The sequence below is a fragment of the Peromyscus californicus genome, unplaced genomic scaffold, assembly GCF_007827085.1.
Source record: "Peromyscus californicus insignis strain IS unplaced genomic scaffold, ASM782708v3 Scaffold_18__1_contigs__length_77618521, whole genome shotgun sequence".
In the NCBI taxonomy this organism is placed as follows: domain Eukaryota; kingdom Metazoa; phylum Chordata; class Mammalia; order Rodentia; family Cricetidae; genus Peromyscus; species Peromyscus californicus.
In genome coordinates this window covers 29,298,381-29,320,429 of record NW_026294480.1, presented here as the reverse complement: position 1 = coordinate 29,320,429, position 22,049 = coordinate 29,298,381, and the positions used below count along the sequence as shown (strand labels likewise).

General features: G+C 43.9%; 1 protein-coding gene across 1 annotated transcript in view; it reads right to left on the bottom strand.

The window, feature by feature from the left end:
- Nucleotides 1-22,049, bottom strand: part of Slc1a3 (solute carrier family 1 member 3) — a 79,553-nt gene that overhangs the window by 6,479 nt on the left and 51,025 nt on the right. The window contains exons 4-8 of the mRNA XM_052743158.1: nucleotides 12,413-12,617; nucleotides 9,318-9,360; nucleotides 5,292-5,584; nucleotides 2,558-2,791; nucleotides 1,817-2,011 (exon numbers count right to left, since the gene is read on the bottom strand). Of these exons, the coding sequence (XP_052599118.1) occupies nucleotides 1,817-2,011; nucleotides 2,558-2,791; nucleotides 5,292-5,584; nucleotides 9,318-9,360; nucleotides 12,413-12,617 (970 nt within the window). The remainder of the gene's footprint in view (nucleotides 1-1,816; nucleotides 2,012-2,557; nucleotides 2,792-5,291; nucleotides 5,585-9,317; nucleotides 9,361-12,412; nucleotides 12,618-22,049) is intronic.

Sequence of the window (22,049 nt, the reverse complement as noted above, 5' to 3'; positions counted from 1 at the left end):
GGTCAGCCTACGATCCCTGATCACAGTAGCCTAACCCCATAATACACTCTAGTGTATACTGCAGCTATCACCCCTTCCTAACAACATACACCCAAATACAGAACATAACACATTTCTAAATAAACATAAGAAAAATGTGGCGAGGGTGATAGAGATGAAACTCTTTTCCAAAAAGATCCAAAAACATACTTTAAGGCATAAAATCGAGATTTGATCTTGATCTGAGAGAGAGAGAAAAAAAAAAAGCTGCAAAGGATATATGGGAGGGGCAGTTGGGGAATTCTGAAGACAGGATGGGTATTTTGGAAGTCCTTTTGAGATTATTTCTTGTGGGTCTGTAGAAGAATGTCCTTATTCTTAGGAGATGAATGATGTACAAGTGACATACTGGGGCAGGAATAGAGAGGGAAGAAAGAAGGAATGAGAGAGGGAGAGCACAGACGTGGCGAATGTTAATTTGTAGGTCTAGGTAGAGGAGATTGTAATATTGTTTCAACTTTTCTATATCTAGGGAAACTTCACTAATGAGCAACTGTGGAAACCAAGGTTTGATTTCTAATATCGTTAATATTAGCTAAGTTCAAGCCCACAGCAGTGAAGGGTGCAGCTGCTCTGAACTTGAGTCTTAGAGCCTCCTGCCCTTGGTCCTTTCGGCTCCTTGCGTTTGCTCCGGTAGTGAGAAAGGACACAGGATTAAATCCGCACCTACGCAAGGGCTGTCCTTGGCAGGTACGAGGAAAACTGCCAGGAATGACAGCTGCCCCTGCAGAAGGAAACTAAGAGATTTGAGAAAAGCACAAAAAAGGAAAAGTGCTTTCCACTGGACACCTTAGGTACGGGTTAAATGATTCTCCATAAAATTGAGTTCTCTGCCTTACTTGTGTGGTCTGTCATTTATCTTATACTGTCCAAAAACTAACTCAAGAGATAAACTAATCTAGTTTTCAAGGGTATTTTCGTTTTCCAATATTACCTATAGACATAGTTTAATGTTTTCAAATTTGGAGCATAACTTGTTGTTTCTAAAACAGAATTTTCTATACTATATATTTTGTAGATATTAAAAATGAGCTAGGTATATCTGTAAATTCTGTATTGATAAACAAACCAATCTAGGGGTGCGGGAGCCCGTTCTCGGGTTCCTCGTGACTTTACCCAGCAGGTCCGCATAGAGGATGATTGGACCACGGGCCTGAGTGCAGGTGTCTGAGATGGTCTGCACTTGGCTGTGCTGGGGGAGGAGGTCTTTTGCTCTACCCCTTGGCATTTCTATAAATGCCCTAGGGCACAGAGAGTCAGGGCCGGTTGGAATAGGTTCCAGGCCCTCTCAAGGCTAGCCTGTATTTTCTATCTGTTTATTGCCACACTCTAAATCCTTCTGTCTAATATTTCCTGCTGCTCTCACTCAAGGAAACTCTGGGGAACTGTGGGGTTGGTGGGCAGCTGCCCCACAAAGGGGTACATGGTATGTGTGGTACGGTTAATTACTAAAAAAGAAGTGTGTACATGTCCTTGCACTGGAAAAGGTCTTTGGAAATCAGTCATGGACAATGGTTACCTAACAGAAAGATTGAATATGGTAACAGGTAAGTTATACTTTCCATGTCATACACTTCTGCATTATTTGAAAGAATATTTACACCTGACGTTAAAATAGCTGAAAAATACGTAAACCCAAAACTGCTCCCTCCCACTTCAACCTCCTGTTTATGTGGGAGCCCCTTCCCAATCAAGTTCTTTGCCCAGCTTCGCACATTCACTCATTGGTTAAAACCATTCTGAAGGAAACATTGAGTAGAAAAATCTTCCCTTGTACCTTATTGTAATAATCTGTCCAAAGTTCAGGTCAAAGTTGTTAACTTGAGCGATGAAAATGGCCGCCAAAGCCTCATAGAGGGCGGTCCCGTCCATGTTAATGGTGGCCCCCACGGGGAGCACGAATCTGGTGATGCGTTTGTCCACACCGTTGTTCTCTTCTAGGCACTTGAAAGTGATGGGAAGGGTGGCAGAACTGGGGACAGCAAAACAGGGCATGTCAGCTGAGTGCCCCCGAGAGTTCCACGTTTTGTCTTTGGTCTTTGGCACAGACAGTTCCTTCCTCTCTCATGTCCTGACTAAGTCAGCACGTGTCTACATAGGGGGTTAGGAGTGGTGTGGTGGCCTCACAGGGTCACGTGGTCACTCTTCTGTGCCTGGATTCCTCTGAGGAATTACTTGTGATTATTTCCGTACCACGGATGGATGCCTGGACCACATCGTGTTCTCCCTTTTCTCTCAGGCGGACATCAGTGGAAGACAAAAAGCCAGTGGCTGGGAAAAGGGTCTTCCTTCCCCTTCTCCCCCCTCTCCCCACCCCCAAAAGGATTTACAGATAGCCGTTCCCTGGATCCCAAGGAGGTATGATCAGTGTCAGCGGTGAAAAGAGCCAATTCAATATTCCCGAAATTTAAAACCCTGAATGAAATGCCTCTACTTACCCCCAACCTAAGAAGCTCAGGTCCAAGGTAAAGGCTTAGACACACTTTCTTAGAGGTGTAAGCCCTACACGTGCACATACCTTGAGGAGGTCCCCAGAGCTGTGATGAGGGCTTGCAGCAAACCTCCAATGAAAACCCAGGGGTTCTTCCGGGTTACCAGGAAGTAGAGGAGGGGCAGGACAATGACCGCGTGAATGAGGAGGCCGACAATGACTGTCACCGTGTACATGGCGAGCTGCCCCCCAATCACGCCCATGTCTTCCATCTCGACGATTTTCCCTGCGATCAAGAAGAGGATGCCCAGAGGTGCATACCTATGGAAATCAGCACGCACTCAATTAGAAGTCTGATCCCTTAAGTTATTGCACGTAAGTTACCAAGTGGGTGGGGTTAATGAAGAGGGAAAGACAGGGCATTTCCAAAGTCCTGTAGAAACTACAGATGTCATGCTTTTCTGTTTAAAATACACAATCCCCCAGATAGTTCTAAGTTATTCTGAATTGCTCTAGGACATCCCACCCTTTCCCTGCCTTAGGAAGGAGAAGAATTTTTTGGCTCTCTTATGTCCATTTTCCTAGACACAACTGGGGCCCTGCTTGGGTCTTCAGATGCCTGCAGTTTCCCTTCCCTCTTGACTCCTGCTAGGCACCTGGAACAAGCCACTAATATCCACCCTTTCCAGAACGTTTTCCATATCACAGCCTGCTTCCCGAGCTAAAGCAGGAGGCACGCTATGCCCTGCTATGCTGTGCCATCATGTGGTCAGCTTTCTTAGTCTAAAACGGCGTTTCTCAATCTGTGGGTCACGACCCCTTTCAGGGCGACAAATAACTCTTTCACAGAGGTTTCCTGTGACCATCAGAAAACACAGATATTTGCATTACAGTTCATAACAGTAGCAAAACTGCAGTTATGAAGTATCAACACAAAGAATTTTATGGTTGGGGCGTGGTCACCACAGCGTGAGGAACTGTGTTAAAGAGTTGCAGCTTTAGGAAGGCTGAGAAGCCCCGCTGTAGGGCCACTTCATTGCTTTCTCCCATAGCTATGTTCCACTTAAAATATTACTTGGTGATTTTCTTCAAGCCACCTTTTAGACTTAAGTAAATTTCCTTTCACAGGAAATTTTATGTTACTATGCAAACTAAATACTAGTACCACTTACCATAAATAGAAGACCATAAAATAAACCCAGAGCTATTAAAATTAATAAAGTGTGTGGATGTACGACTGCAGTTGGGTTAAAGGCATTTGCATTAAGTAATTATCCACAGGCTGTTACTCACAGCGCCTACAAGAACAGGCAAATGACCCTACAATGACTCACACATACTGGACTAACCCTACTTGCTCAAAGGGGTGACTTTCAACTCCCTTTGCGTGATGTGTGCGCTAAGCTGCAACGAACCACAGGGCCAAACACAGACGCCAATCACCCTTAAGGAGAAAGGTCTGCTGGGAACTGTGGAGGACTTGCTGCAGCTCAAGCAATACAACACTCCTTTCAAAGGTCCTTAAAAAATGCAGGCCAGGAAATCACAGAAGTACCTGTTCTCAGAAATGTAATAATTCAATGTTGAGTGTGTAGGCGAATGTACAGCTTTAGAAAAGCTACATGTGAGGTTCATTCAGTGGCCTTGAATGGGCTCCTTTCACGGAAGGGGTGAAAGGTGGAGGCATTTTAATAATCTGAAGATAAATGTCCACTTTCAGCCAGGCCAGGGTTTCAAAGCGGCCTTCCAATTGAAGGCTCCTGTGGGGGACCACATTCTGACCTGTCTTTGTGCCAAGTTCATATTCGTCTTGTGCAAACTCCTAAAAAGCGGATTTCTATGGGCTTCGGGGGCATTAGAGGCAAAGGATAGTTTTAATCATGTTGGTGAGTGAATGCTCTTCTCAGCGATTGATGCCTTCCTGCTCCAGGTGCCAAGAAGGACCCTAGATATTAAAAATAAAGGATGAAAGAAAAGCAACTCCCACATAAGGCCTGTGCCAAGCAAGGGGCTCTCTCTGTGCTGGGGACAGTTTACTCTCCAAAGTCAATGCTCTCCCACTGTGGGTTTAGTTTTTCTTTTGTCCCCTGCTCTGAATTTTATTAAAGGAAGTTCTGTTGTAAGTTGTGGCTGAGCAGTCCATAATACTTCCTGTGAATCCTCTTGCAGGCCGCTACAACTCTGCGGCATAGATTTCTTTCTTAGGGTTCAGCTAGAAGGGAAAACTCATTTCCCCACGCCCCCTTCCAATGATCTAGGGACAGTGTTTGCTTTTTTCTCCTCCTGGGAATGTTCTTTTTTGTACAACTGGATGTGCCTAGCCATTCTGATCTGAGCAAAAATGTCACCCCAAGCCTTCTGTACCACCTAAAGCAAATGACACGTCTTCTCCTCCCTTTTACTTTTTTATTCACCATACTTATGACTCAGGAATATGATATTTATTTGCTTGCTCATTGTTTGTCTTCCTTAAAAGTGTGTGAGACCCAGTGTGCCCTCGTCTGCTCTCTCTGTTGCTGCGGCTGGTATGCTGGGCCTCTATTCTTATCATGGAGTAGAAACTCAATAACTGTGTGAATGAATAACTAAGCCCATGTGGAGTGGGTGGATGAGGTGAGGAAGTCGAACCTTTCCAAAACAAGGAAGTACTTTTAGGTTCAGGACCTCTGCAGTGCCAGAAACACACCAACTTTCTTGTGGTTTCCAGGAAAAGATCACTGCAACCATCTGTCTGACTCATTGGCATCTTTCTCAAAACAGAGCACCCACCCATTGCAATAGGGATCTTATACACAGCTAGCAAGCACATAGAAATACGTACCACATGATCACCGCTACCAATCTCATGATGGCTTCGTTAAGAGAATCAAAGAAATCTCTCAGGGCTTGGCCCTGCTCCTTCATGTTTCCAATCACAAACCCGAAGCACATGGAGAAGACAACTAGGCCCAGGGCATTGACCCCATTCACAGATCCAGGAACGGGTACCATCTCCTCCCGGATCCGGGTCAGGGTCTCCATGGCCTCTGACACGTTGTTGATCACAGCGCCCAGGACTGTCTCATTGGCCTGGATGGGTACTTTGAAGCTCCTCTTCTCATAGCTGGTTTTAAACTTAAAAATAAGAAGCACAACAAGAATCAAGTGATTTTTTTTTATACTTCCTTGCTGTCCAAGTTTCCTGTCATGATACATGTTATTTTGTATTCAAAGGACAGTGTTATGGACAGTATCTATACACCTACCCATCTATTATCTATCTAAATTGTGGCAAATCCCTATTTCTCAACACAGACACAGACACACTGAAATACATATGAATCACAATGCACACATATACACATATACACAATGCACACATATACACCCAAACACATGACAAATTACAATAAGGAGGGACTATTTGGCTAAAGACATCAGACTCAGCATACACACACCTTTGCTTTCTTCTGAAGTCTTCGTGAAATGACTCTAATGAGATTTTCAAACAGCCACAAATTCAAATATTCCTAAGTCCTTTTGTCTTCTATGGAGACCGTGCACAAATAACTTACCATCCTTCATTTTATATCCTACAGCTGTGAAACGGATAGCCACTGATTTTACCTCACAGGGTTGTGGCAATGGCCAAGTTAAGCACCACAAGGGACAGCATTGTGTAAAATGTAAAGTACAACATTAATGTGGACTAATGGTGTTCAGTGACAATTCCCTTCAGCATTAGACTTGGTTAGAAACTTCAGAGGACAGGGGGAAAAATCCTCAAACAACTGATCTTCAGGTCATTCCTGATTTTATAAATTCCTATTCTTTGTTGTTGTTTTTGTTTTGTTTTGTTTTTCAAGACAGGGTTTCTCTGTGTAGCTTGCAGCCTATTCTGGAACTAGCTCTGTAGACCAGGCTGGCCTCAAGTTCACAGAGATCTGCCTGCCTCTGCCTCCTGAGTGCTGGGATTAAAGGTGTGCACCACACCACCTGGCCATAAATTCCTACTCTTTTTTTTTTTTTTTTTTTTTTTTTTTTGGTTTTTTCGAGACAGGGTTTCTCTGTGTAGCTTTGCGCCTTTTCCTGGAACTCACTTGGTAGCCCAGGCTGGCCTCGAACTCACAGAGATCCGCCTGGCTCTGCCTCCCGAGTGCTGGGATTAAAGGCGTGCGCCACCACCGCCCGGCAATTCCTACTCTTAATAGCTCCCTGCTTAGTAAGTGGTAATGACAATCTTCTTGCTCCAAGACCATGTCACTTTTCTCTTAGCCAAGTCTTGCCCTTCCCCCACAACTACTGTGTAGATAATCCAGTCAGCAAGTGCTGAGAACATTGCTGTGGCCACAGTTAAGCCTATCCTGCTATGATCTCCAGAAAAGTGAAATCCCTACCCTGGCCTTGATAGCATTGGTCCTAAAGCAACAGCGAGTAACAGTGTGTGATCGTTGACTGGGTTTAGAATCTAGGGAAGAAGGCATGGCAACACATGAAGTACTTGGCTATTTTTGTACCAAGAATGAGCAGGAGACTTCCTGGTCTATTGGAAAGCTACCATCTCCAAACAAGGGCATGGTCAGCTGTCAATACGGTGGATTGCTGGTCATTTTAAAAACACATAAAATTCTATTACAGTCAACTCTCAGTCTCTTCACTGGGGTATTTGTGGATTCTGTGGATTCTCCAGGGTACATTTTCAGGCCTGGTCATCCGGTCTTAAGCCTCCTACTCTTCACCTTTAGATGTATTTTAGAGCCTCCCCAGAAACCTTATTTACACTCTAGTCTAAGCCAAATAGATCTTAGGGCAACACATTTGCTTCCCCCTCACAGTCCTGCAATTGCACCCAAACTAAACACAAGCCTGTAAAGGTCAGCACTTTTCCCGTCTAACAGATCTAGAAATCAGCATTTTTGATGTCATCCATTGCCAGCTCATGAACAGACAGACTCACGATGCTGGGTTGGTTTGCTGGATTGAAAGGGATTTATTCTTTATTGTTACTGTAGTTCTTGAAAAAAGGAAGTTAGATTTTTGGCTGCCTGAGCATTTTTTTACTTTTGTGGTCCTGGGAACTAAACTCGGGGTCTTGAATGTGCTCTCTAAGCACTCTACACCTAGCCTGTGTCCACATCCCTCTTTTTGTTATACACAGACACACACACACACACACACACACACACACACACACACACACACACACAATTAAAATTTTGTTGCGTTTATTTATCTAATGGGGTTAGGGGCACATGCCTTGGAGCACATGTGGGGGTCAGAGAGCAATTTGGGAGGGTCATTTCTCCTCCCAACACGTGGGTCCCAGGGACTGACTTCAAGTTATCAGGCTTGGTGACAAAGGCCTTTACCAGCTGAGCCACCTTGCCTGCCCATTGCTTTATGTTTTGAGACAATGCCTCATTAAATCACCAAGGGTAGGCTTGAACTCACTCTGTAGCCCAGGCTAGCCTTAGGCTTGTGATCCTCTGCGCTCTATTGGCTTTTTTTTTTTTTTTTTTAAAGAAGGGAGTGTGTTTTGATCTTGCAGTCTGCTTGTGCATTAGCTTTTACAAATAGTCTAAGGGAGGGGGAAAGATGGTGTCTCACATGTGTACAACCCAGTTCTCCATGAGGTCAGGGTTTGATTTTACTTTGTATATCCCAAGCAGAAAGGTTGGGTGAATTGAACCACAGAGAGGAAGGAGTGTTTGGGAAGTAGCGTTTAATCTACAGTATATTTCCCCTTTCACAGCTTGGGCAACAGAGCTTTTTTAATCAAGTGAGGTGAGGAAGAACTATATTTCCCAATACTAGAAGATATTTGTACCCATCATGTAGAGAGCCAAGAATTGCTAAGATAAGAGGCAGAAAGGGCTGGACCTCACCATGACCTCCAGGTAGAGTCTCTGGGTTGCTTTCTAGGAAGCAACATGGAGCGGTAGGAAGAGGATGGAAGTCACGGATCTGAATTCTGGGTCTGCCATTTACTACTTGTGAGAACCTGTGCGTATTACGTAATGCCCCATTCTCATAAATGAGCAGCCTCGTGAGTGAAGACCGTGCTACTCACCGTGTTCATGGGAGGACTAAATAGAACATTGGTGCTTGGCACACAGCAGGCATTTCGTAAATGATGATGCCATTCCTTTCCAATATGGTTCTTCTCTAGAATCCCTAGGACTCTTCATAGACTTTTAATAAGTAAGCCGGTGATTTTTAAACCAAGCCCAGAAACCAGAATAGTCTGTCTAACTTTAAAGCAAGTTGTTAGTACATTTATTTATATTTGAATTTGCTCACTTTGGTGAGTTTTTGCATGGGAACCCAAGGAGAGGAAGAAAGAGAGGGCCTCCTAATTAGTCCTCTTAAAGATAACATAGACTAAATGTGCTGTTGGTGTGTAATATGAGTGTGCCTGGCAACTAGGACATCTTTAACACAAGTAAAGGACCATGTCACCTAAGTGTCCCAGGTAGTCCTGGTGCTTTCCGTACAGTTGGCCAGAAGTATTTCTTACTGTAGAGAAGGAAAAGGGAAGAGAAGAGGGCCCTACTGGCTTGATATGTCCAAGAGGTATTTATGTTTTATTATTTTTAAACATGTGTGTGTGTGTGTGTGTGTGTGTGTGTGTGTGTGTGTGTGTGTGTGTAAGTATAGGTATGTGCATGTGAATTCAGGTGCCTGGAGAGGTTAGGGGTGTTGGATCTACTGGAGCTGAAGTTCCTCGGGTTGTGAGTCACTGGACATAGATGCTGGAATCGGAACCTGGGTCCTCTGGAAGAACAGTCAGTACTCATAACCACTGAGCCATCTTTCCAGTCCCCAAAGAAGAATTTAAAAGGTGACTTGGCAGCTGGAGAGCGTTTACCTGTTTAAAGCAGGCTTCCACCAGATTGGGAGGGAACATGTTCCTGCAAAGAAAGCAGCAGTCATTTGCAAAACTTCCCCAATAGGAACTTTGTTTCTTAAATACTGCACCACTGTGTCTAAGGTAATGAATGAAATAGCAAACAGAAAAAGAGACATTGTGACTTGAAACTGGATACATGGTTGTTCCTAGGTATGGCCCAAGCAATTCATGTTTTTCAAGGAAGTCCCAAATTCAACCCAAATATCCTCCTCTTAGCCCATGGGAGTTTTTCATTCAGCCATTACATTATTTAAACCTCCCTCCTTGGAAGAAACAGAGATGACTTCTCCATCAGCAGGGTGGCTGACTCTGTACATATCCAAAAGTGGTTATGTTGTGGTGGTGCTATGGGTCTAGGGATCAAAAGATATGATTCGAAAGACATGATTAGTTGCACCATGGACTATTTTCCTCTGCAGGCTTTCAGGGAGATAGAGACAGCATCCCAGAGAGTCCCAGCTCTTTGGGAGTCAGGGGAGAGTTTGACCCAATATGTGAACTTGAGGCCTCTGTGGCAAGGTTTGTCACTTCCTCAGAGATTGTGTCAGAGTGATGAGTTGAGGAGGAGAAACAGTCTTGCTCAGGAATGTAACACTGGCCAAGTCAACGGCAACCACTTGTGTCTCAGTCGATTCATCTACAAAGGAGGAGAGTGGATTGAACCACCATTAGGACTCTACGATGGGAGACTGGGAGGAGACAGGACTCTAGAACTGGAGATTCTAGAGATTGTGTGCTGTCAAACTCATACTTCAAGGCTATAATTGTTTGACTCTTTCTTGTTGCTATCTGGACCCTCCAGTGTTCTTTTCCTTCCAATCTTCGCTCTGTGGGTTTTTTTCTATGACACAAGTATACATTCAAAGAACTTCTAAGATAAATGCCCAAGTGAAGGAAGGGGCAGGAGAGCCACACACTTTTTACGGGGCCAAGGATAGAAACTTACGATACTCTGATGGGCCAACAGATATAGGCCGTGGATAACAAGATCTCAATTTTCAAAGGCAAAAATGACACAAAAAGGACAATATAATATTCCTAACCCAAACTAACCATTTGTTCATGGAAACATAGTAAAAGTTGTAATTAGTTCCATGAACTTAATAAAAACATAGTCATCAGTTACTAATTTGCAGGGATCTTTTTATAATACTTCTTAATTTTTTGAAATTATAATATAATTATATCATTTGCCCTTCCCTATCCTCTCTCCACCTCCCCCCAGGGACATGTATCTTTGTTATTGCTCTCACCGGGCAGGGAATACAAGGCAGTTAGAGCATTGGGCTGTACTCTATGAAAAGGCTTTCAAGAATCAGTCCCTCGAAGAAGCTTCTCTCAGACCAACCATTGGGAACCCTTGGGAGTGGCTACCTAGCATAGGCGACTTCGGGTCTTCGCAGGTAAGATGTAAAGAGGAAGAAAAGGTTAAGATTGATGGGAAAGATTAGGGCCACAGAGTTAGAGAATGCAAAGCCGTCACGAATCTAGAGGCCTGTGTTAGGACATCCTCCATTTGCCCTGCTAGATCCATCCAGCATTCTGTGCAGAGCCCTAGGATCTAACCCTTAGGGAACACAGCATATGGATTTGCTGGCTTTCTGACTCCTTTTGGCTTTGTTTAGTGGCATTTGCTGACAGCTTCCAGGGTAATAAGAGAAAAAAAAGTAATTATCATATGCCATTAGTCCCTTGCCCTGTTCAGCTTCCTACTTGTCTCATTTTACCTTAGGGTCTCCCTGAATCTGTTCAGAGACAGGGTCTTGCTATGTAGCCCAGGTGAGGCAGGCTTCAAATTCATGATTCTCCTGTTACAGTCACCCAGGGCAGAGATTATAGCTTGTACTATTGTAGAATATTATTTTAAGGTGTGTTACTTTTGTTTATGTTGCATTTGTTGAACTCTGTGAAGCTGTGTTACTGTGCCTGCCTAAAACACCTGATGGTCTAATAAAGAGTTGAACAGCCAATGGCGAGGCAGGAGAAAGGATGGGCTGGGCTGACAGGCAGAGAGATTGATAGAAGGAGAAATCTGGAAAGAGGGAAGGAGAAGGAACAAGAAAGGAAGGTGGAGGACTTCAGGGGCCAGCTACTCAGCCACCCAGCTCCACAACCTTAATAGAGTAAGAAAGGAAGGTATACAGGAATAGAGAAAGATAAAAGTCCAGAGGCAAAAGATAGATGGGATAATTTAAGGAAAGCTGGCTAGAAACAAGCCAAGCTAAGACTGGGCATTTATAATTAAGAATAAGCCTCCATGTGTGATTTATTTGGGAGATGTGTGGCAGGCCCCCTAAAAGAGCAAAAACAAACAAAAGCATTGCACAGCCATGCTGACTTTCAGAGTTACTTTTGAATATATAGAGTGCTTGTTGTTAAGATCTGACTGATCCAAGGTCAGGTGTGTAGAGAGAAAGAAAGAAAATGTCAGGCTCAAACTTTGTCTTGCTCTGATGATCACCAACTCTACTTCAAGTGTTGGGTAAGACTCAATTGTGATCAGCATCTTGTTTGTTTATAATACACTACTGAAGAGCCTCCTCAGCCTTTTTATACTGATCTGCCAAATCCTTTCTTTGCAAATAGTATAAAAGAGGGAACATTAGTCAGGAATGGTCAGATGAACACGAAAGTCCCTGCTGAACCACGCTGTGGCTTGTACTGGACAATGATACAGACCAGGGAATCTAAGGACCAGGCCATACTTTGCTAAAAACTATCTTACAGAGCAAGACTTGGGGAAAGAACATCAAGAATTATGTAGTTAGTCCAGGTTGAACTGCACAGTGGAGACAACTCAGAGATGAGATTTTTGAATCCCACAGCAGGACTCTCCAGATCATCTCCTTCTTTTTCATCTCACCTCTTCTGCATGAGATAAGAAGATAGAGCCTCAATATCAACTTCCGTTAGCAGGAGGGAGAGATGTGACTTCCATTTCAAGCCTGACAGGGCTGGTCCTGTCAGATAACCTCTTTGAGAGTTTGGTTGGCTTCCCGAAATAAGAAGCGTGTGGTCAGTGTATACCCTAGGGACGGGTTACAAGGACATACCTGATTAAATCCAGGAAGGCATCTGCGGCAGTCACTTGTACAATTTTACCTTCTCTGTACATGTTTTCCTTTGTGCCCTTTCCAGGATGGATGATGATGACAATGATTATGCCAATCACCACAGCAATGATGGTGGTAGTCATGTAATAGACTACAGCTCGCATGCCCATCTTCCCTGATGCCTTACTATCTAGGGCCGCCATTCCTGGGGAAGGCAAACAGAAGATTTTCAGGAAGTCAGTTTGAGGAATTCTCCAGTGGAAGACAATGGGAACCTCATTTCCTTCTACACCTGCTTCCCTTCATCCCTCCCAGAAATACCAACTGTGAGAATTTGTCAGTGAACATGTGATCACCCATGTTCTACTCCAGATTGATTTCATGGGCCAAGTGACACCAGTTTCCTAAAAGCTTGAGGTGTGATTAATTTCTTCCCTTAGTTATTATAAGTTGGGAGAACCTACGTGTGTAAGTAGTGTGTGTTTGTGTATGAGAGTATGAGTATAAATTTCCATCAGGATAGTGTAAGTTTACCCAAGTCTAAGCACTGTGTTGAGTCACATACAAAGGCTTCCATTGAGTTATTATTTTGTATGTGTGTTATGGAGTCTTTTGGGTGTCTTTTATGTAACATTTGTTTTTAATACAAGCACTTGCCAATCTATCTTCAATTTGTATTTCAGGCAAACATTGGGTTCTAAAGGCCAAAGTTCTCATACTACATCTCTGCTGTTTTATTTCATCTCATTTAATAAAGTTGAAAAAAAAATTCTTTGTGGATGTCTCCTTATTCTTGTACACCACCTCCCTCTTCCTTGTCCCATAGGACACCTCATGACATGTTAAAAATACCCCTTCTTCTTGTTTTCAAGACATAATCAGTGTCTACTTAAGGGGAAGTCCAGTGTTAGTCCAGGTGGAAAAGGACATATGGCTTTTAAGGGCTCCCAGTGGTACAAGCTAAGCTGCCCAGTATGGGTGGTGGGAACTGAACTTGGGTCCCCTGGAAGATCAGAAAGCACTCTTAACTACTAATCCATCTGTCCAGTCCCACTATTTACTATTTGTGTTTTTATAAATGTATTAAAAGGTAATAGTGTATTTCTTTTTCTTTTAGTGATTTATTTGCTTTTATTTTATGTGCATTGGTTATTGGGTACATGTATGTCTGTGTGAGGGTGTTGAATTCCCTGGAACTGGAGTTACACAGTTGTGAGCTGCCATGTGGGTGCTGGGAATTGAACTTGGGTCCTCTGGAAGGGCAGTCATGGCTTTTAACTTCTGAGCCATCTCTCCAGACCCATTAGTGTATTTCAATAATAGATATCAGTGCCCACATTTATACAAACATATTTAGGGTAAGTATTGAAAAAAGTATCCATGATTGTTAAGTAACTGGTTAAACTTGTCTAAAAATGTTGACACAAAGGTACTGAAGGAGGGATTGAAATTATGACTTTCCATTTATAATTCCAATCACATTTGAATTGTATCACTTATAATTTTCATAAGCATTTACTTAATAATCACCAAAAGTCTAAGGTTCTAGTGAATAGCAAGTAGAGTGTAATGGAAAGTCAAACTTAGACCTTATGTAGCTAAGTTTTGTAAATGTGATGCCCCTGAGACAACCAGCCACAGCTCTCACAGATGAGGAGGCTGACTGACTTTAGTGCATGACCTTGACCTCTTATCCTTGAAACCCAGGGTTAAGTGTCCATTTACTGAGATGGCACCACTCAGGGCTTCAGTGACATGATAACCGGGCTAATATGTTCTCAGCAGACCTGTTCATCTCCCATTTTCATTCTCAGGTCTGCTTCATGTGCCAAAGTATCTTTATGTTGCTATTATTGCAATGATATTTCCTCTAAGGGGCCCACTCTCTTGCAGGCTTGCCTGACTAGACATCACTGGACTACATCATCCTCCCGGCTCTTTCTCTGTCTACTTAGGGAGTGGCATAAGTGCAATGGCTGGTATCTCTGCTAGGAGGTACCAGGCGGCAGTATTTTCTTCCTCTCAGAGGAGGTTTTCTTTTCCTCTGCCTCCTATCCTGTAGTCCTTCTTAGACGTCTTCTCTGATCCTTCTGCCCATGACTGCCAACCTATAGCTATTTAAAGAAGACACTGGTGGTCAAGATAGCATTGGGTCCAAAGTTGCAGACAGAGGAGGAGGTTTCCGTACCCCCCACCCCCACCCCGGCCAGAGGGATGGGAGCATTATCATAGTACCCACAGCTATAGGGACAGTACCTTTAGGAAATGGTTTATAGGTTTCTTAACATGCTTTGAATGAAAACCAACATGGAAGTATTTTTTCATACTTTCTAATTCTGAAATAACAAAGACAACCATCAGAAGGTGTTTTCTTAGCAATAAGCACAAAATGAGAATCATTAATCAAAGAAGAGGTCTTGCCCACATCTGCATATTGGCCCTTTAGTTTTGAGAGAAAATAGGCTGTTATTGTCTCAACCAAAGAAGATCCCATCACTAACCAATTCTCCATGGAAGTCCTTCTCCTAAAGGGAGTCTGATGTCCCACACAGGACCACTTGCTCATTCCTGCTCCTGGAATACTTCGGCTTCTAAAACTAAAGACCCTACCGAGAACAAGGCCATATGTTGTTGTCAGGGAAACAGCAGGACAGATGTGTACAACTTGTTCCTCACACAATGGCCTTGAAACTAGTAGGGCCAGGAAAATGATAGGAGAATTCTGGAAGACAAACCTCAAGCAAGCAGGACATTGTTCTTCCTCTCCCACACCTGAACTCTAACCACCCTCCCCTGCCCTCATGATGAAATATGAGAGACCAAGTTCTATGGCAGAGACTAAACACACATGAAGAGAGTCTGGGGCAAGGGAAGATAGACTACTAAATCACTTTGTAGAAAAGGAAACTTTGGCAGGAATGTCCCAAATGTTTAGAGAGGGAAAGTTTGCATAGATCCGTGTCATTTAGTTTAAAATATAGGGGAGAAGAGGGCACTGAGGTGATGGGAGACGAGAAGTCACTTGGGTAGGGGAGTGTGTTACGATAGCCGGGTATTCGTCTAACATGTCTGAAAAACGCATTCCAGAGTGAGTTGTAAAGATAGTGATCTCACCAGCCTCTTTTTTTTCTCACTTGACATCTCAACATCTGTATTAGGAAAAAACCTGCCACCAGAATCCTGAAATCCAAAAGAAATCCTATATTGTGTTCTTGTAAAGTACCATGATGGCTCTCCCAGGTACAACAATATGCCCATATGGTTTGTATACTTTGAATTAACCTCTACGTTAATCCGTAGGCTCATTCATAAAGTCCTGAGGCTGTATACTCATTTAATTCCATGGCGTGGCATAACGCTGATATCATTGATACAGTTTTGTAGGTAAAGAAACAAGAGCCCAGAGAAGTGAATGACTTTCCCAGTGTTTCACAGCTAATAACCGCAGTGGCAACATCCAAGCCACGCCTCTGAAAGACCACCTTGCTGATTGCATCCTCTCAGGAGTTGCCCACACAACACTTCTTGTTCTCCATGTGGACTCTCCCTAGCTTTCATGTGCCGAGTTGAGACAAAGCACTTGATTTGAGGAGGACACTATTATAGGGATGTAATTGTGGAAAGTCTCTGCTCAGTTCCTCTCCATGCCTTAGAGCTACCCAAGGGCCAGGCTGAGTAGTCCTCGTCATGGGAAGGGATAGCTAGAGAGCTGACCTGGTAGTGCGAACCCTCCCTCCACTCCCGGAAAAGTGGTCCAGAGCAGACAGGCAGGTAGTAATGGAGGGTGGAAGGCCATCGATTTTTCTGGCTTCTGAAAAATCTATTCATCAATAAGCAATTATCATGCAAGTAACCGTTCCCGAAATCCTTCAATATATGTAAGAGTTAAGCACTGAAAAGAGATTAAACAGGATGCTTTCTAGACTCTCAAAGATTAAAAAATTGCTACAAATACTTGTGTGTCTTAGGTGGCAGGCACTTGAAGATAATAAGAAGCAAATAGAGAATAACTTTTTTACTTATGAAGAAAGCCTTTAGGTAATCAGTTTAGTACAGCAAATATGCACCAAAAAATTCATGGGATATTTTGGAGGGGGAAGAGAGGAGCATTTCCTGCATACTATGTGGACCTCTGAATTGTAAATTAAATTTCCTTTTGATACAATGTTTTGTATGACTTGGATAAATGAAATATGTCTTCAGCCAAGTTTTAAAGGGGAACATAAATAACGCCAAGCTCCCGAGGTTCTGTCATTTTCATGGATTCCACTCTCCCATCTGCTAAAAAATCTATGCCTTACAAACGGACGTGTTTCGGTCTGCTTCCCTCACAATTCCAGTCTCTGGTTTTGGCACAAGAAATGCAAAGCAGCCTTCTGTTTTGAATTGTCTCTCCACGTATTCTCATGACACTTCATTACTCTTCCAAGGCCCCTGGACCAGGCCCAGGAGGAACAGAAGAGGGCAGTGGCAGCTGCTGATTCAAGATGATTGCTCTGCTTCGGTTCCGAGTTCTTCTTAGACGTGTTCCTTCTTCACAATGCACTCTCAAACCCTCATCTAATGAAAGCCGCCTGTTTCCAGTCCTCCTAGAATTTCAAGATGGGCAAGCTTACAGCAGAGGACTCAAGGATGAACATGTACCGTATTCATGGGAATACAAGGTGATGTGGCTTTTAAAGATGGGAGAATTAAACTCTAAAAGTACCATTTATTTCATGTGCGTATGGTAGATTGAGAAACGAGTCCTGGTGTCTTGAGCAGCTGTCTCCTGCTGAGTGTTGGGCAAACAGTCATCTACAAAGGTGTTGGAACCAGAGGGTCAAAAGGTCACAGAGGGAGGGGCAGTGGAGTTAGGGTGTGAGCACCCAGCAAGTCATTTTAAATCCCTGACTAAAACTATGTGGACATCTTTTGTATTGCAATATTTTCTTCTGGCTCTTTACAGATTAGACAGCAAAGAACACGAAAGTTCTACGATTCTATTCACCTTTGAGCCAATCTTTAAAAGTCAGCTTTCAAAGTGTTGGTAAAGAATGATGTGTTGTCACACTGGGCCTGGTGGTATATAGACCTGTAGATTCTAGTTACTCAGGAGTTTAGGATTGCAAGTTCAAGGTCAGCCTGGGCATCTTAATGGTATTCTAGCTCTAAAGGGAAAGTATGAGGCAGGCAGGGGCTGTAGCTCTGTGGCAGAACATTTGCACACTCCCGTCTTAGTTTCTCTGCTTGCTGATCTAGTTCATTCTTTCAGGCGAGCACACAGGAGAGATTGCTACTGTTCTATCTTTCCGTACTTTGATGGAAGAGTGAGTGAGTTAACAAACAGACAACAAAAGAAAAGTAGACAGAGAAAGGTGAGGACAAAAGGTGAGTGCTTACTTCTCAGGTTGTGAAATTGGTTTAGTTGGTCATGACCGCATTTTTTCTTAATCAACTAACAGAAAAGAATAGCACAGGAAATACTAGAAGGTATTGAATGAGGTAAAGACGAGCAGTGTTTGGTGATGTTTTTCACCTTCCTGCCTATCGATATGAATGTGCCAGGCCACACTGTGAGATGCATTTCTCATTCTGGGTTTGGATTTACCAACACTGGTTATATCCCCACTCAGCTGGCAACAGGGGCTTTAAAAAGGAACCACAACTGTTGTGTTACCCTTCTCTTCATTGTCATTACCAGGGACTCTGGGCTACTCCTCAGACCTCGGAGCTAGTGTCTTTTCATGAGCGGAGGTCAAAGGAGTAAGGGTGCTGGCTTCCAGCGTCTGCTCCTGGTCAGTTCATCGGAACAGAAATCTTTCAGGCATTATTGTTAGAATTCTGCCCTCACTCCAGCTGCATGGCTGCACATGTGCAGTTCAGGAGTTAAGCAAAGGGTCTTGTATCTCACGTCATTAGTGTGCACTAGTGACTATGTGCATGTGGTGTGGTCATGCAATCAGCGCATGCGTGGTGTGGATCTGTAAGCCTGCTTGCGCATGTTCATGGGGAAGCCTTAAAAAGCCGGACACAGACACTACACTCTCTCTCTATTCTGTTCTCCCCCCCCCCCCCCCCCCCCCCGCAACTTTCTTTCTGCTCTCTTCATGTGCATCCCCCCACCCCCAGGCCTGGTTCTTCTGCCTCCACCCCTCTTCCTCCTAATAAAGTTCTGATACTGGGTAGTCGAGGCTCATGACCTCTCCGTGTGGTAACCAGCGCAGTTTATCATTCTTACAATTATGATAAGGGAAAAGCTTCATTTCATAGAATTTCTTCTGTAAAGAAGGCAAGTTCCTCTGTGTGTGATGTGTGTGTGTGTATGTGTGTGTGAGGGGTGCCTGAGTTTGTGGGGTCTGAAGGAGGTACTCAAGTGTCTTCCTTTGTTGCCCTTTGCCTTAACCCCTTGAGAGAGGGTCTCTCATTAAACCTGGAGCTTGTGAGTTTTTTTCCTGGGCGAGGCTGGTCCAGCAAACCCCAGCACTCCTCTTACTTTTGTTCCTTGTCCTCATGGCCCTTAAGTTATAAGTACATATAACTATAGTAACTTTTTTCTTTTAAAATCTAATTTCCATGCAATATGTTTTGATCACATTCCTTCCCTTCCCCAACTCCTCCCACATCCTTCCCACCACCTCCCTACCCACCCAGCTTCACATTTATTCTTTCTGTCTGTCTCTTTCTTTCTCAGCAAAAACAAAACTTTGAAAATCAAAACTATCTTAAAAAAAAAAAGCAAGAAACCAGTAAGACAAAAACAAATCAAAATAACCAGGTACTTTTTGATTGGATTTAAGGCCCATCCCAAAGAGATAGAATCCATACCCAGCAACATTAAAGTGGCCGAGAACCTGAGACTAGATAGGTCATGGGCAAAGGGGAAAACCTACTACTACTGTTCTGCTAGATGAGCACAGCAATAAAATGAGTCCTAATGACACATTGTTATACCATAAATCAGTGCCTTGATCAACCCTCATAGGAGAAGCTTTCACAGCAGATGGGAATTAATACAGAGGCCCACAACTGGACAATGTGCGGAGAGGTAGAGTCTTTGGAGCACTCTGCCCTTCCCCTCAAGGTTCAGAGACTGATGTGAAAGAGAAGGCAGAAAGATTGTAAGAGCTAGAGGGAATAAATGACCCCAAGGAAACAGTATCTTCCGGATGTAACAGGACTGATGCTCGTAGGAACTTGTAGAGACTGTGACCCCATGCACTATACCTATAAAAGTGCAAACCAGACAAAATCCCAGCACTGAGAAAAGGAAGTACACATGCTTAACCAAGAAGCCATTTGCAATTGGTACCTCTTGGCCGGGGAAAATCAGCTTTGTCAAGTGGAGCATCACTAGGTACACAACCACAGTCCAGAACAGGCCTCACGCCCAGGATTAGTCGGCCAACACAGAATGGACCCCAGGGCCAATTTTTAACGTGAGTGCTGGGCATCCAAATCTAGGTCCTTATCCTCATGCTTGTACCTCAAACTTTCTTAGTAAGTCATTTCCCCAGATTTTTTTTTTTCTTTTTGGCACAGGGTCTCACTATGTAGCCAGAGCAAGCCCAGAACATACTATGTAGCCCAAGTAATCATGACAACCCTTCCCTCTCAGCCTCCTGAGATTGTAGGCTTGAGCCACCCTGAACATTAAGTTGTCTTCACAAAGGCTCAGAGAGATATTACAGCTTTCTCTTCAAGTTCAATTATAAATATTTTCAGGTGTTTTTTTTCTTTTTTTTAACCTCAGCCAAAGTTTCCTTCCTGGTGATGGCTGATCATATCGAGGAACCTTTCTTTTTGTTATCCTGAATGACATTTAGCTTTAGAAGTTCGTATACATGAAAGCAACCGGCCCTAACACTTGATGGCATATATGACGGATATAATTTGTCAGGAAAATTGATTTTTTAATTTGACCTCTAAAACTTGTTAACCACATCTTTGAGCTCCAGTGTTCCCTAGAAAAATGAAGCATAGGAAAGTAAACAAGGAACTCTCTTTTTGAAAGATTGGTCAATGGGAAAAAAAAATCAGTGGAGTGGACAATATTATTGATGGCAGAAAAAGCCAAATAAATCACTTTTCTCCTCAGATTTCGAGGACTAAACAGACGGTCTTTTTTCTTTTTCTCTGGCCATAGCTGTGGTGCAATTGTTTTGCTTTGTTTTTCGACTCACATAGACAGAAGCAGAGAGGGGAAACTGAGGTCCATTATTGCTACCTCCGATACCAGCGCCAAAGTGTCTGTTGGCGTAACCTTAGCCTGGAAGCTCCCTCTCTGAGCCTGAATGGCAATGAGATCCCTGAGTGCCCACGCTTTCACTCTCTTAGTTCTGGTCCTAATCCAGCCCTGTAATTCTGGTGGTGCTGTTTACTCTGGACCCTACCCCAGGGACTTCCTGTCAGTCTCAGAGAGGTCACCGGAAATGGTCGTAGGGGGCAACTCTGAAACTCTTGTCTCAGAGGCTCCCAGCTGCGGGTGCGAGACCCCCTGTGAGGTGGTTTAGATGCCCATTTACCCTTCACATTAGCCCATCCTTTACTCACAGTGTTGGAATGTGTCACACAATATGCTTTTTTGAAGAGGAACCAGAGAGTAATTCATCTTCTTTATGTGTGCTAAGCAGGGCAAGAGGGAGAGGCGAGTGGACCCGCGACAGGCAGGGGAAGAGTGATTAGTAACAGCTGACAGCCTCAGACCAAGACCTTTTCTTCGGTTACCTCATTGTAACAGCCCAGCACAAAGGAATCACTGTCTTCCTGCCAAGATTTAGAAACCCCAGGACCATGGAAAAAAGCAGGAAAAAGACAAGTGTGTGCTGGGTAGAGGGGACATCAGGGTGGTCAGAGACTCCTGATCATACCTGGAGAGCTGACTTTGAAAATAATCCCCTTGCTTGTGGGAAGACGTGCCTTCCTCTGCGTGGTAGGCCTCTTGTGGCACCCACCAGGAGCCCTAACAGTGGGAAAGTAGGTGAATTCACTAATAGAACGGGCCTGCGGAGGCGGTCAATGGCTTTGGGTTAATGAGGGGAAGTTCTTTGAGGGCCAGAGCCCCAGCTGAGGGCCCCCTTCTGTCTTTCCTCCCTCCCAAATCACAACTAGCAACCAACCACTGGATGAGTGGTTTGTGATTTCCAAAAACAGCCCTTTTTACAGTTGGGTTATGTTTCCTGCCATGGAATAGACCTTCCTGCAGGCCTTTTTTTATGAAGATGACCACGACAGTGTGTCTCCTAACTGCCGGAATGCTGAATGGCCATGAACGGATTTTACAACTGGGCTCCACTTGTCCAAAGTTAGCCAGAGGATATGTGTAGTTGAGAGCTGAACATGGCAGATGTCAAGGGGGGTGGGTTGCTTTTTTCTTCCCACGCAAGGCTCTTGTCCCTCATAGAAGAAAAGGAAGTGTAGTGAAAGCCCCAGAGAAGTTGAAAACAGCATGGATGCTGAAAACCAATTCAACCTGGCCCAGCTTCCCCAAAGAACAGCTGAGGCATGACAATGGCTCCAGCCCAGGGTGCATCCTCCTACGGTCAAAAGAGCCACACACGCCCACACAAACCCATATCCATCCATCTTCCACCCTCACCCCATTCCTTGGCACGCTACGATTCTGGAACCAGAACCTAATTTGGAATGGGATTGGGGT